General features: G+C 37.3%; 2 protein-coding genes across 5 annotated transcripts in view; one reads left to right on the top strand and one right to left on the bottom strand.

Moving 5' to 3' along the window:
• The window catches only part of si:dkey-191m6.4 (rho GTPase-activating protein 22), a 77,465-nt gene extending 76,807 nt beyond the window's left edge, over nt 1-658 (top strand). The window contains exon 10 of the mRNA XM_061909019.1: nt 11-658. Coding sequence (XP_061765003.1) covers nt 11-221 — 211 coding nt within the window. The 3' untranslated portion in view covers nt 222-658. The remainder of the gene's footprint in view (nt 1-10) is intronic.
• A 5,265-nt stretch (nt 659-5,923) lies between these two features.
• mapk8b (mitogen-activated protein kinase 8b) overlaps nt 5,924-16,157 on the bottom strand; it is a 41,268-nt gene continuing 31,034 nt past the window's right edge. For 2 of the 4 annotated variants that reach the window (XM_061909018.1, XM_061909017.1), the window contains exons 9-12: nt 14,816-14,940; nt 14,674-14,737; nt 9,670-9,747; nt 5,924-9,545 (exon numbers count right to left, since the gene is read on the bottom strand). In XM_061909018.1, coding sequence (XP_061765002.1) covers nt 9,529-9,545; nt 9,670-9,747; nt 14,674-14,737; nt 14,816-14,940 — 284 coding nt within the window. In that variant the 3' untranslated portion in view covers nt 5,924-9,528. Of the gene's footprint in view, nt 9,546-9,669; nt 9,748-14,673; nt 14,941-16,157 lie in introns of all 4 variants that reach the window. The other 2 variants (XM_061909016.1, XM_061909015.1) reach the window with 1 other exon arrangement.

Genomic DNA, 16,157 nt, shown 5'->3' with positions numbered 1-16,157 from the left:
TGTGGAGCAGGTTGGAGGAGTCCAGCGCTGCCTTGTGTGCACACCTGGAGCATCTGGAGCAGGAGAAGAAGAGGCAGCGCATGCTGGAGATAAAACTACGGAACTCTGAGCGCGCTCGCGAGGATGCCGAGAACCGCAACAAGCTCCTGGAGAAAGAAATGGAGGATTTCTTTGCTACTCTCGGGGATCTGACCACGACGACGAGGACCAGCGATATCTGACAGGCGGGTCGGCAAAGGACTCACGTCTTCGTTGGGAAGAAGAGAAGAGGTTTGTAAGCAAACAAAAAGGTGAGCTCATTCAAGCGACCAAACTGAAGCACGTATCAGGAGTTATTTCTGCAATGTGGACACCCCGAGGTGTGCGTTACAAGAATGGACGTTCATTTTGAGTGCAGCAGAGAGGCGTGGAGTAGAAGGAGCAGTTTTATCCTAAGCGTGGAGCTTGCACTGCAGCTAGAAGTTCCTCTACTCTAGGGGTCGGAAATGGAGGGATTCCGGTTCTGAGAGCCTCTTCCAGACATCACCCGGGGTCAACATTCTTCGATTTTCACTCGGACAACAATATTGAGGGCGTGCCAAGATGGCTTTACTTTTAGCGCCCTCTACATTTTGACGCGTTTCACAAAATAAAGATGACAATGGGAGCCGCAACCATCCTCGCGAATAACCGCTGGTAGTCACACATGTAACAGTAATAAGGGCGTGCCATGAAATCATTGCCTTTAACGCCTTCTACAACATGTACAGACATCTTGCCAGTCCAGTCACATGTTGTATGTCGCTTCCGCAGATACACGTACACGACTGCAAGGCATACTGGGTGACAGAGTACACTGAAAGTTGTGATATAAACAACTTTAACACTCTTACTAATATGCACCACACTGTGAACCCACACCAAACAAGAATGACAAACACATTTCGGGAGAACATCCTCACAGTAACAAAACAAATTCCCAGAATCCTTTGAATCCATGACTCCTCCTGACTATATTATACACCCCTGCCCACCTCAACCGACGCACGGAAGGGGGGGGAAGCGGGTTTTGGTGCTAGCGGGGTGTATAATATAGCCTGACAGAGTCATGGATGCATAGCATTCTGGGTAATTGTTATGTTGCGTTTATAATGTGTTACAGTGCGGATGTTCTCCAGAAATGTGTTTGTCATTCTTGTTTGGTGTGGGTTCACAGTGTGGTGCATATTAGTTAGTGTTAATGTTGTTTATATCACAACCTTCAGTGTACTCTGTGTCACCCAGTATGCCTTGCAGTCGTGTACGTGTATCTGCGGATGCCACATACAACATGTGACTGGAATTGCAAGATGTCTGTACATGTTGTAGAAAGCGTTAAAGGCAATGGCTTCATGGCACGCCCTTATTACTGTTACATGGGTGACCACCAGCGGATATTCGCGAGAATGATTGCGGCTCCCTTTGTCTTCATTAATTTGTGAAACAGGCCAAAATGGCTCTTTGAGTGTTAAAGGTTGCCGACCCCTGCTCTACTCCAACATGGAACTCTCTGCGGGCTCCTCAGGCTCTTCCAGTGCCTCTCTGGTCACATGACTTCCTCCGTGTCTTACGACTTGGCAGCCATGTCGACTCGTGGCACCCGAAGCTAAACACTGCCCTTAAAAAGAAAAGCCGTCTCTTCCTGGTTGTGCCTTCAGGGAACTCTTTTGTCTTTGAAATATTACGAAAGAAGAAAGCGGCAAGCAGAAAGCGACTCCCTCAGAACACACGTCGTGCTTTTGTGTCCGTGAAGAAAAGTGCCGATGACCAACATCTTAGAAGGTGCCAATTATTGTGAAAGTGAAGAATGTATCCTAGTAGTGAATGTAACTAACAATGTTCAAGGTCGGCCATTCAATTGTCCTTCGAGCGATGCATGCTGGGAAAAAAAGGGCCCAACAAATGAAAATGTGGTTATTTATATTTCATTCATTTTAGAAAGATGTTTTGCCTTTGATTACTACCCCTAAGAAGCAATTCCTTAGAAAGACCACCCAAAAATATCAACTTTTGTTTTCGCTCCCATTTTAAAAAGCATTTTTCTCTGATTTTCTCCCCAAAAAAATGTTAGTGAGCACTTCTCCTGCAGGATTAATGTTTCCACACGTGCGGTCATGGAGTACAATATTTGAGGGGGGGTTTGTGAACTTAGAAAATGTTTTTGGTCTTCAAACCCATGAAAAATGGTAGAAAAGACATAAGTATTTTTGTGTCTCAGCTAAGTCAAAATGTCTTCAAGGGTCATCAATGGTGCTTGTTCTTTATTTATTTGTGCATATGTTATTGTAATGAATGAACACCTATGGGAATAAATTTGACAGTGTACATCATTTGTGCTGTTTATTAATGACTTAACTCTTTACAACAGAAGTGGCGTCTTTGGTCTGGGAGCGAGAAGTCCCAGCTGCAATCTGGCCCTGCGATGTGTCTCCAGCTTAATTTGAAATATTGGGCAAATTAAGGCCCGGGGGCCACATGTTGCTTGTTAAGCTTTTCAATCTGGCCCGCCGGACATTCTCAAATCATTTTTTTAGATCTTTAAGATGGAAAGTGTAGCTGCCATTATCATGTGCAGTCATGTTTTTTCAAGACCGTAAGTCTTGAAATATACAAAGTATTTTAATGCTTGGAATCTGCGCTTATGGATGATATACCAGTTACTATGATAATCTTATTAGTTGCTATCTATGGTGATCTACGTCACAGCAGCTCGGACGAGGCACCAAGCAGTGTGGGCGGGAAGCGTTTCCACAGACGCGGTAAGAGATTTTCACAACAAAGTTCTAAAGCTTAGTGATGTATAGAATAGAATATAAAGTACTTTATTGATCCCTGGGGGAAATTCAGCAAATATCAGATGTATCAGATTTTAGGTGGGCTTGTTGTGTACCCTTCGCGTTCATATTTCACCATTTATTGCATTTTTTTTGCATTTCACTTGATTGTAAAATTTGTCGATCGAAAGGGGGTGTGGCGTTCATGTGTTGTCAATATTCAGTTTTATCCTTCACAGAAAAATGTAAAATCCATCATATTTTTTAATGCGGTCTGTCATAACGTTTTTAGCATTCAATCAGACATTATTGTTAGGTTTTCTATAAGTGTTCCTAAAATAGATATAACGGCCCAGGCACGTTTATTTCTCTAAATTTGGTCACCGAGTCAAAATAATTGCCCAGGCCTGGCTTAACTGGTGTTAATTGACCACCCTCTTGGACAACAATAGCATGTCAATGACCATGACATTTACGTTAAAAGTAAAATGAGCACAGCATTGATTTGACCTTTCCCACTCATGGTGCAAATAAAAGCAGAAAGTCAACACACACAGTCACACATAACTTGCTCACTGAACATTGTGGATATTATAAAAAAAAAAACATCCAAGCAACACACATATTTGCACCCATTTAAATATACTTCAATGCAAGATGGGGAAAAATGTTAAACACTCCCATCCATCCATCCATTTTCTACCACTTGTCTCGTTCGGGGTTGCGAGGGGGGGGGGGGGGGGGCAGTGCTAGAGCCTATTTCAGCTGCATTCGGGTGGAAGGTGAGGTACACCCTGGACAAGTCACCACCTCATCGCAGGGCCAACACAGATAGACAACATAACGCCTAATAGTGTAAGAGTGTGCTTTAATTGTTTTTCAACCACTTTGCTGCGCCACACTATAGTGACGTGAGGTACAGCCTGGTGTGGCTTGGAAGATTATCTGATTTCACCTATTTGGGTTATAAATATTCCATCCATTTTTTACCGCTTGTCCCTTTTTTACAAACCAGTAATTATAGTATGCAAATTATGTGTTGTTGTTGAACCTAGGTGCTGACTACAGCTCAGCAGAAAAACCGTATCAGTAGGTGGCAGCTGGTAGCTAATTTCTTTGTAGATGTCGGAAACAGCGGGAGGCAGCGTGCAGGTAAAAAGGTGTCTGATGCTTTAACCAAAAAAACAAAAAGGTGAGTGCCCCTAAGAAAAGGCATTGAAGCTCAGGGAAGGCTGTGCACAACAAATCTAAAACTGAACTGGTTACGAAGTAAACAAAAACAATGCTAGATGACAGCAAACACTTACTGTGGAGCAAAGACGGTGTCCACTCCCAGTTAGGCGCATTTTAGCTGCTTGAGATTTCTGAGGGATTACAGCACTTTAAAAGAGGTCATCACAGAAGTAAAAAGGAAGGAGTCCAACTTTCACATACTCATATACTAATATTCAATGTTTTATTGTTTGTACTTCCTATTGTATTGTCACAATAGGAAGGGGGGGGGGGGGGGGGATGGGAGAAAAAAATAGAAGATTAAAATAAAAAAATCGGTCTAAGCCTGGGCCCCTGGAGAGGGGGTCCAGACTGAGGCCAAGGCAAAAAAAACAACTCAAAGCCATAGCACACATCCCTCTCACATGTGTGTAAGAGGGAAACATCAAACATCAAAGAATACAAAGGACATGAAAGACATTAAAGCAGCAGAGCTGATACAACCAGCCACGTCTGCATACTGCTATGAATAAAAAGGAAAATAAATATATTCTGTGGTGGCCTCTGCAGTTTTCCACGCCGTCGTCTGCTGGGGTGGAGAGAGTATGGCCAGAGACAGGAGCAGACCCAACAAAGCAACCAGGAGAGCCGACTCCACTCTCGGCGGCCAACCAACTCTCGGCCAGTGTCCAGTCCGCATGGATGAGCGAGGATACGTCCAAGGAGACGAAGTGTCTGACACCTGCTCACCCAGCCAAGACACCACGAAGACTCTGTCCTGGTGCTCAGTGCTAGTTCCCCAGCCCTGTCCCCTCATCTCCTCCAGTCTCTCCAAACCGACTCCGGCGCAGCAGAGACCCAGCAGCTGGTCTCCATGGCCAAAAGGCTCCCGGGAGGCACATCCAGAAGTCCACAAAAAAGCACCGCAGAAGTCACGTCAGTGCCACCCCTTGTCACACAGTCCCAAAAGGCAAAAAAAAAACATATATATATATATATGTATATATATATATATATATGTATATATATGTATATATATATATATATATGTATATATATATATATATATATGTATATATATATATATATATGTATATATATATATATATATGTATATATATATATATATGTATATATATATATATATATGTATATATATATATATATATGTATATATATATATATATATGTATATATATATATGTATGTATATATATGTATATGTATATATATGTATATGTATATATATGTATATGTATATATATGTATGTATATATATGTATGTATATATATGTATGTATATATATGTATGTATATATATGTATATATATATATGTATATATATATATGTATATATATATATGTATATATATATATATATATATATATATATATATATATATATATATATATATATATATATATATATATATATATATATATATATATATATATATATATATATATATATATATATATATATATACATATGTAGGTGTGGGAAAAAATCACAAGACTACTTCATCTCTACAGAACTGTTTCATGAGGGGTTCCCTCAATCATCTCCACGGTATCGAGCACTATTCTCTGGATAATCCAATCAAGATATATATATATATGTATATATATATATATATATATATATATATATAATGAAAACAAGAGGGAAACACGAAAAGATGACAAGAGCACAGAGCTCCTGCCAACAGCAGCCACTACAGCAGCGGCATTTTGGAAAAAATATATATATATATAATATACATATATTTATATGTTTGTTTGTTTTTTTTGCCCAATGCGGCCTCCAGATCAAAAAGTTTGAACACCCCTGTTAGACTAAATGGTGAACGTAACCCGATTCTGATAAAGGAAAACAATCAAACCTCTTTAAAATGTGTGCGAAAGAAAAAAGCATAAACTTTAATCCAAAGTGTATTCTTTTATTTGTAGTACACAGTTTGATTTGTTCTCATGTATTTTACTGTAAGGAGGCTTCATGTTTTCTAGTAGTGCACAAACCAGCACCATACAATATGATATGACTCATATGGACTATTATTATTATTAACATTATTGGTCTTACCACAGCCTAGAAATCTGTCAGCCAAGTTGACACATTACACAGAAATATCAGGACAAAGAGAACAAAACGTGATCTTATTGATTGATGAACGAAAAAGGAAAGAGGATTGACAGTAAGTACCAACACTTGGTTTACCTCCAGGAGGCGCTAAGAAAGCACATTTTGCTGAAGGTATTGCACATTTCAAGTTGGAAAACAACAAAAAACAGAAGGCTTCTTCTTCTCTCACTTCCAGGTCAACTTTACATTATGTACAAATCTGAAACACCTTTCTTCTCTTTTTGTCAAATAAATAAATAATGCAATCTGATATTCACATGTCTCGTGGTGACATCATCGTGTGGCAGAAATTCACGTGAGGTAGTTCATCAAAGCGGACTGGTTTAATTAACAATGACATCATTCGTCCGTGATAACGAAGCAATGATGTTTTCTTTTAAAAGCTATAAACGGTTGAAAATTAAGAGCACTTAAAAACAAAGTTATTGATTGTTTTGAGTTAATATAAACGTGTGATTGCTGCCTTGCTTCACATGAAAAATCCAAACTGAGTAAACTTTGCTAATACAGCATATTGATTATGATGATTATGTGTAAATGTGCACAATTCTACCTTATGTTGGGTTGCACCTCACAAACTTACTGAAACGTACAATAAATTAAACTACAATGATTATAAAAGTGACAACCTGCTAATATATGACATTACCTTTCCATTGTTTACATGTTTTGCCTGTGGAAATTCATGCTTTCCATTGGCTATTTTCATCAGAAAATAAATATTTTAAATCAAAATATTGTCATCTAAAAACATGTAATATTTTCATATCAATTCATATTTATATAATCATATTAATTTCTACTTAATGTTTTTTTCATCAAAATAAACAATTTAGTGGCTTCTAAATGGCTGTTTTACTTTCCAAAAACAAACAAGTCACTAAACTATATTCTTTTTTTTTTTGATAATAGTTAGTTAATTTGAGTGTTCTTGTTTTTTTACATTTTGTGCCCTTTTTCATCCTCAAAAATGTTTAAGTTTTAATTATAAAGGGGAAACATTTTTTAATTGTATTTTAATTTCGTTTTAAATGTTGCTTTTGACTTTGCATTGGTTGCTCTTTATGGAGATCTGTATATAAATCTAGATAAAATAAAGAACAACAGTAAAAAGCTATTCTTTATTTAAAAAAAAAAACTGCCATATTTTTTGGACAGGAAGGCCGATACTTTTCCCCCCAACTTTTGAACAATTCGGCTTATGCAAAGGTGCGGCTAAATTATGGATTTTTCTACGCTAACTGCTAAATTATGGAATTGATTAAGCGAAGAAATCAAACAAATGTACTGAAATGATCCACTTTGTAAAACCTTTCAGCTTAAACAGTTTCTTAGAGTACAAGAAAGAAGAAACCTCAAACATATTAAACATTATTAAAAAGTGATAACACCTTATTAATCTAAAAGTATAAATAAAGACATCAATGACTTTATTTTGTTTGATCAGCCGTTTTACTGCCATGTTACGTGTACAACATTTTTTTATATAAATAGCTTATTTCACAGCGTACTGGTATATATATATGTGGCTTATAGTCCGGTGTGGCTAATATATGGAAAATTTGGGTTTTATTCTAAAATTTGCTGGGGCAGCTTATAGTTGGGAAAATACGGTGTGTACATTAAAAAAATGTATTCTCTTTATCTGTTAAATGTCTGAACAAATTACACTTTAAACTTAAATTGGATGTATTTGGTTGCAAAATATGTTTTGTTAACTATAGCTTAACTCCAATTTTATACCAGTTTGTTTGTCCTAATCTTTCTGGACTGATGCAATTTTAGAAATGATTTCTGCTTTGACACGAGTGGTTGCCATTGGCTACAGTGATTACATGACTTATCACAGTGAAAAGCGATATTAACAAGTTGGCTGGTGCAACCCAAACTAAGTGAGATTCCATCCATCCATCCATTTCCTACCGCTTATTCCCTTTCGGGGTCACGGGGGGCGCTGGCGCCTATCTCAGCTACAATCGGGCGGAAGGCGGGGTACACCCTGGACAAGTCGCCACCTCATCGCAGGGCAAACACAGATAGACAGACAACATTCACACTCACATTCACACACTAGGGCCAATTTAGTGTTGCCAATCAACCTATCCCCAGGTGCATGTCTTTGGAAGTGGGAGGAAGCCGGAGTACCCGGAGGGAACCCACGCATTCACGGGGAGAACATGCAAACTCCACACAGAAAGATCCCGAGCCTGGGATTGAACCCAAGACTGCAGGACCTTTGTATTGTGAGGCAGACGCTTGTTCTTAAAATATCAATAATAATAATAATAATACAGTAGTTGTTGCCATGTTGACGATGTCGGACATAAATTACATAATAAATCTACAAAGACGGAACACAAAATTACACTAAAAGCGTGTTTGCTGCAAACTGAAAAGAATACACGTTTTTTTTTTCAAGTAAATAATGAATTACCCCAGAAGGAAGACAAACAAAAAACATCATTACCAATACAAAAAACTGCCATAGACTTTATGTTGCAGTGTTGTTCGACTTGATTTTTATCCGACTACACAAACATGTCAGCTTTCTCCGTCATTCATTTGTGATCGTCAAGTGTCGTATTCAGCAGAAAAATGTAGATTTAGTGAGTTATCTGAGGGTCACTTTGATGAAAGACCTGGATGAACTTGCCTTGTCTGACACTGATGGTGTCCCTTAAGGGTCAAACTTGAGTTTAAAAAAAAAAAGCTAGTGTTCTCCATGCCACAGTTGTTGGTTGTTTAAATCTGTCTATTAAAAGCAACATGAAAGACGTGTTGCAGCACAGCAGGCACTTCTTCTCTTAGATTACAAAAACTCAAAAGGACATTATTGCATATTATTTTCTATTTAATCTTATTTTTGTGCTGCTGTTCAGTTGACATGCGGCTTCTTTTAAACTGCAGGCTTCAAAACCAAAAGGCTGTGGTTCCGTTTTTGGGGAGCGCCATGAAGCCACAGAGTTAAGTTACTAATACCAGGATGATATCACTTTCTCATCCACAACCAAAACTCACTTTACGTCCTTAAAAGCTTTTTAACGCTCCCTAGCGACACATGCAACACTTGCACCTGTTTAGGTCCATCTGGTCCTCATAAACATGTCAATGAAAGGATTCAACATAGGTAGAAAGTCACATGACGTTTACAGGACAGCATTTTAAAACTTGCCTTCTTACCTTCTCAGACCAAATCATTGAAGTGGCTTCAAAAAGTCTTTTACAGAATGGAGGTGAGGTCCGGGTAGGGGCGTGGCCCGCGTGGGTATTATCTGCGGGGGCCCGGCGCCCCATGGCCCGTTTCCGGGTCCGTGGAGGTGACACAGGGAGAGGAGCGTGCGGGGGTGGGGTGCTGGTGGTGCTGCTGCAGGGCGTCGCTGATCACTGCTGCACCTGTGCTGTAAGACAGTAGCGCGTCACAACGTTGTCTAGCTCATCGTCATGCCAACAATCACATTAGATTGTTAGCGTCCGACTGACTGAGTGACGGCACTAAGGGCCACAAAGGACATTAAGACCAACCAATGGATGCTGGCTGTCCTTTGAGGACACCATTCTTTGTCCTTTCCTCCCAGTCCAACACTTCTTTGTAGATCAACTCTGAAAGACAAATTAGCACAATTATGAAGGATGGGGAGAAAAGCACACAAAAACGTTTTGACGTTTTAAAAAAATATTTTCCAGCAATGTGGAAATTAAGCAAAAAACAAAAAAAAAAATCATGAGATACTTCATCGATCAAAATGTTTGTGTTACTTTCAATTAGGGATGCAACGGTTATAGATTTTGACAGTACAATTATAGTCTGAGGAATAATCTCGATTATTATGCATTGAAAATGTATAAAACTACAGATATTAGAAATGTTGATGTGTTATTTCTTACTGGTGAAAATACCCTTAAAAAATAGCATAGTAACAGTAAAAAATAAATATAAACAAATAGTATAATTAATAATAAATCAAGTTGTTTAGTTAATATAAACCAAAGATTATGTATTAATCCCCAAGGGAAAATGTTCCTCATGTAGGTATAATCTCAGGTGTTATTGTCATCAATGCCTATGTATTCATTTTTAATCATCATTATACTGTGTTAATAACTGGAATGTACAAACAATCCAAGGTTAAATGGTCACTGAATGGAGCTCTGGACAGGAGTACCAGTTGCTGTTTGTTAACATTGAACTGACTCAAAGCTAAACTACTGATTGTTGTTTATATTAAACTTAATTCTTCATTAGGTAACTTGCCACAAACATAATTTAGCTCAGTTATTATATCATACCTTTACATTGGCATGTGAAGCAGGGTAGTGACAGTCTGAATTCCAGTTAATAGTAAAACCCCTTAATCGTTGCATCCTTACTTTCAGTATGACAACAGGAGGTGTGCTACTACTAGTAACCAGCAGAGGGAGCAAGTACTAAGGCTCAACTATCCATCAAACCATCCATTTTCAACCGCTTGTCCCTTTTAGGGTCACGGAAGGTGCTGGAGCCTATCTCAGTTGCATTCGGGTGGAAGGAGGGGTACACCCTGGAAAAGTCGCTACTCAGGACTACTCAGGAACTACTATTGGAATATTTAAAACTCAGGGGACAAGGCTGACTTTTTTGTTTTGAGTAACAACAAAAATGATGGCCAACAATACAGCAAACATGTACTATCATAAGTGTTTTTTCCTACCAATTTCATCATGTTGAATTTTTTACATATCAGTGTCCAAGTCTTTCACAGGTGAACAATACACTTGCAGTTAATCCACAATGCCCCAAGATTAAAATAATTTGGGGATTTTTATTTTTTTACTCAAATCTCTCAATCAACTTCAGCACTAAACACAAATACCAAACAAGTAATGTTTTGGGTTTGTTTTTCGTTTTTTAATTATTCAACTTTAACCCTTTGAAGACATTTTCATCAAACGGTCACATTTTTAATTACCGGTAGTAAAAATTTGCAACATAAGTTATTGTACTAATGTAAACCTGTGACATTATCTGGCCAAAAAGCATCCAAAAGAGTCAAAATAATAAATAAACATTACATATTTTTGTTCGGGACTGAAATTTAATGAGAAATTTAAGCAAAACAATTAACAAAATGAATCAAATGTTTTGCACCCAAGAAAAACTTAAGAACCTTTATGTCCTGTTTGGCTTTGAAGATAATTGTTACTCCCTCCGAGGTCTTAATCAAGGCTCAAGTCCCTTGTTTTGCTCACATACATTTATTTTAGCCACGTCTTCTTCACGTTACCGACGATGCCAAATATAATGCCGTCAGAATTAATAAAATAAGCAAACATAACTTAAAGTTAGTTAGTCTGACATCCAAAAAAGAAAACACATTGATTTCACATACATATCAGAAGTAACCATATCTCATTGGCCTCATAAACTCCAAGGGAATAAAGTTTGTTTTCAATCAAAGACTCCAATAAAGTCTTCCACATCAAATACTTTTCGTCTCATGCTGTTTCCTTAATTATGTCACATATTAATTGTCCTCCCAACAAAATGACCAAACCGGAAAAAAATATATATTTCCCTCTCAATTTACATGGGTTTTGTAACAAAAACAAAGTTAACAAACTTGCATGAATTGTTGGGGCTGCAACTAAGGATTATTTTGATAGCTGATTAGTGAACAACTATCTTAAAGATTAGCGTACTCGTCGCATAATAAAGCTTTGTTATATCTAATGGCTTGAATTTTTATATCAAATTTTAAATGCATCTTAAGTTATTTTAGGCATGTGCCTACAAACAACAAAGATTACTAATTCATTCATAAATATGTATTTGTACTGTACCTGTGCCTGAGTAAACTATTAAACAAATTAAAAAGAAAAGAAAGGCAAAGGGGTGAAAAAAACAATTACTCTTGTTTATGTGTTAAAAAACAATTACAATAGCTGCAATGAAAAACAACAAAACAAGATCTAACGCCCTCAAAAAGAAAATAAACATATTGGGATGTTTAAAAAACTGCACATGGTATATTAACTATTGATTTACTCCAGGTAATTCTTAAAAATGTTGGCTATTTACTAGATTTTATGTTCGTTATTGTGCCTTTTTTTACGTCATTGCAAATTGACGCTACTTTGGAAAGTACTTGAATTGATGCAGACAAAGTTTAGCTGGCTGACTTTGGCTAAAATGTTTTTTTTTTTTCACACAACTTTGTCTCACATTTGTTAGCTCGCTAGCAAGGCACAAGCTAACAAACCCAGACAGCATCCTCCCTCCAGATGTCTGACATCATACCTCTGCATTAAATGCTCGCATATCAAATATGTACTGCCATAAAAACAAGTTCCGCTTTGCAAAATAAGGTATTTATGTTTTTAACAAGAATAAGAGAAAATGTTCTCACACTTTACGTGTTGTTTTCATGCGAGTGGCGGCGTGGACCCACTTCTCCCCGGAAAAACACAAGGGATGACGTCACAGCAATTGTCAATGACAAATTTTATTGTCGACAATGTTGACTAATCGTTGCACCCCTAGAAGTTAGTAACACATTATATTATATTGTTTTTTAACAATAATTGTGTGAATGCTCAAGTATTTACACATATAAGATTCCACACCAAAAAAAATCAACTATTCATTATTATTCACCTGCAAAATTCTGGCGTGCTCCACAGTCCACAGTTTTCATCTGACCGAAACCATTTGAGTATCAAAACGTTCAGCTCAATCGGGGATCGTGAGCCCCCAAAATAATTCCAGAAAATCCATCCATCATCCCGGATTACTCAGAATTCTTGGTTTTCCTGGAAGGTTTGTCCATTGAAAATGAACGGGTACATTTTCAAACACTCCCAAGAGCGCCCACATATCTCACCAGATTCAAACCAATCCACCATACACACACTCATTTCACCTTAGACAATCAAATTACCATTTCCCAAGTTCAAGAAAATTCCAGGAATTCCTGGTTTTCTAAAGCCCCATTTTCACTCCTTCCTGGAAGTTTTCACAGTCCACATTTTTCAACCGTTTTTGACCATTCCACCTACAAAACATTTCTCTTAGTTGGGACAACAAAAGTTGTGTATATGTGTGTGTATATATATATATATATATATATATATATATATATATATATAATTTCAACACCAACCCATTCATATCATCTACGAAAATTATGCTAGTTATATTTTCAAAAATTCCCAGTTTTCCCGAAATATCCAGGAAATTTCCATTCAAATGAATGGACGTATTCAGAGTTCTGCAATGCTCTACATTCTCAAAACGTTGCGCCATTTTTAAACCAGATTTATACTCTTCCAATATATCGAATACAAAATATGTTTTCCCTTTCCCAAATTGCCAGTTTTTACTGTAATTTTCTTCCCGTTGAAAATAAATAGGCAATAAACAAACCTCTCCATATCCCACATTTATCAACCGATTCAAACCGTTCCAACATCCACACACTCCACTCACCCTAGACATTAAAGAATTTCAATTCCACTGACGCGTGTCGGCGGTTCGGCAGCTAGCATACGTAGGGCATTTACACGCAATTACAACTTGTAGTTCTCCCCAAAAATAAGTTTTTCTTTTTAACAGGTTGTTATGTTGCCAGATGGCTCTGAGTCTAGGGATTGTAGGAGAACGCAACATAAAAGTTGTGCTGTTTTGATTTCAATGAAAAATGTCGATTTGAGATACAAGTGTTTTGACTTAATAGCTCTGTCAAATAACCAATTGAGTTCGTAAGGAATTACTTTATTTAAAATGTGTAAAATAATGTATAGAGGATTGAAAGAGTTGGTAATTGTTAAGTTGTTTTTCTATCCTTGTATAAACTGTATGTATGGAGGACACTGCATCGAAAAACATTTGTATTAAGTTTTTTTTATTAATTGATTCATAAATTTACCTCAATTTCATGACAAGGCAGCATATTAAAATCTTTAGGAAATGTAACAGAGTATTTAGATAATTAGCATTAAATGTTTCATTTGAAAATGCATACAAGTTTACAATGTAGCACGTTTATAGTTATATTAATTCAACATATCTTAAAAGTAGTAAGAAGAAGCAGAGTTTATTTAATCCTACCCCTACATATATTGTATGGGTACCAAATAAAATACAAATAATTTAATAGCTTCATGTTTTCGTAACAAAATAATGTACTTCTTGTTTACTTTTTATGACTACTTTACTTTGTAATTGTTCCCTATTGTTGTGTCCAACATTACAGATTTGAATTTTTGTGTAGATAGATAGATAGTACTTTATTGATTCCTTCAGGAGAGTTCCTTTAGGAAAATTAAAAAATTTGAAAAGTGTATGAGCCTCAACCATCGACAACATTCTAAATATGTTTTTGTGTGGCTCCATTTGATCATAATCCCCAAAAGAAGGGCAAAGTTGGTAAAGAGGCAGCAGTTGGGGGATAACACAGTGAAAACGCTCTTATATAAGTAACACAGCACCAACAGCTAAGCCTCTGTGGCAGCCAATCAGAAAGCAGAGGACACAGACGAGACGTGTCCTACCTTTCCACTCGTCCACCGTGTGCTCTCGCTCATCCAGTTGCTTGTCTGTAATAGCAGGTGGCGGCTGTGAAAAGAGAAATATCTGTGAAATTAATATTGAAAACACATCTGAATAATGCAGAGAGACTCCTTCCATCCTTACCGCCTCCACTTCAGTAGGATCATACCAGACGTTGATGTAAGGATGCTGGAGAGCTTCGTCTACCGAAATTCGCTTGGATGCATCTATAACCAGCATCTTTGACAGCAGGTCTCTGGCTTGACTTGCTGAAAAAAGAAAGAAAAATAGAAATTATATTCCTAAATCATGCATCCATCCATTTTCTACCGCTAGTCCCTTTCGGGTTGCGGGGGGTGCTGGAGCCTATCTCTCAGCTGCATTCGGACGGAAGGCGGCGTACACCCTGGACAAGTCGCCACCTCATCGCAGGGCCAACACAGACAACCTTCACACACTCAATCTAATGATATTGATTCTTCTACTTGTTGCAACTGTAAACAACTATGCAGCAGCTAAATCTTAATCATATATGCCGAGTAAGTACTCATGAATAAAAAGGCAAGAAAACAATGGAAATATGACTGCAATTTTCAGAGATCATTTTTCCTACACACTAATAGGGATGGTCAATATGGCCTAAAATTTATATCACGATAAACTGTATATTTTGAAAACCTCTTGCAATAAAGATGTATATCACAAAATATATTACTTGCCCCCGCAGCCCCAAAAGCGACAAGCGGTAGTAAATGGATGGATGGGGATATAAATAATAGAATCATTTCAAAACGGGTTACAAAAGCTCTTAATTTGGCTGCTGCCATATGCGGTAAAACGTTGTGTTATTTTGTCAACACTATTATAAATTCATAGAATTTCATGAACTTACTGTAGTATTTTTAAAAAGGTATTTTACAATCAGTGCACCCAGAAAGTATTCACAATGCTTCACTTTTTCCACATTTTGTTACGTTACATCCTTATTTCAAAATGGAACAAAATTATTTTTGTCCTCAAAATTCTACACACTAACCCCTTTATGGCAATGTAAAAAATCATTTTAAAGTTTTTGGCTTATCTATTAAAAGTAAAAAATTAGGATAACCACATGTGCATAAGAATTCACAACCTTTGCCATACAACTCAAAAGTGGACTCAAGTGCATTCCGTTGCAAGTGATCGTCTTTAAAATGTTCCTACAGCTTAATTGGAGGTCACCTGTGGTAAATTCAGTTGATTGGACATGATTTGGAAAGACACACACCTGTCTATATACAAAAGTCCCACACATGACAAGGCATAGCAGAGGACAAACCAAAAGAAAAAAAAATTTGAAGGCAATTTTCTATATACCTCTGAGCCAGGATTGTTTTAAAGAATACATCTGGGGAAGGATACAGAAAAATATCTGGTTCTTTAAAAGTCACAATGAGCACAGTGGCCTCAATCATCTGTAAATGGAAGAAGATTGGAACCACCAGGA

This window comes from Nerophis ophidion, linkage group LG08 (assembly GCF_033978795.1).
Source record: "Nerophis ophidion isolate RoL-2023_Sa linkage group LG08, RoL_Noph_v1.0, whole genome shotgun sequence".
NCBI lineage: Eukaryota > Metazoa > Chordata > Actinopteri > Syngnathiformes > Syngnathidae > Nerophis > Nerophis ophidion.
Note: the sequence above shows the minus strand (reverse complement) of the source record. Positions and strands in the feature narration are given on the sequence as shown.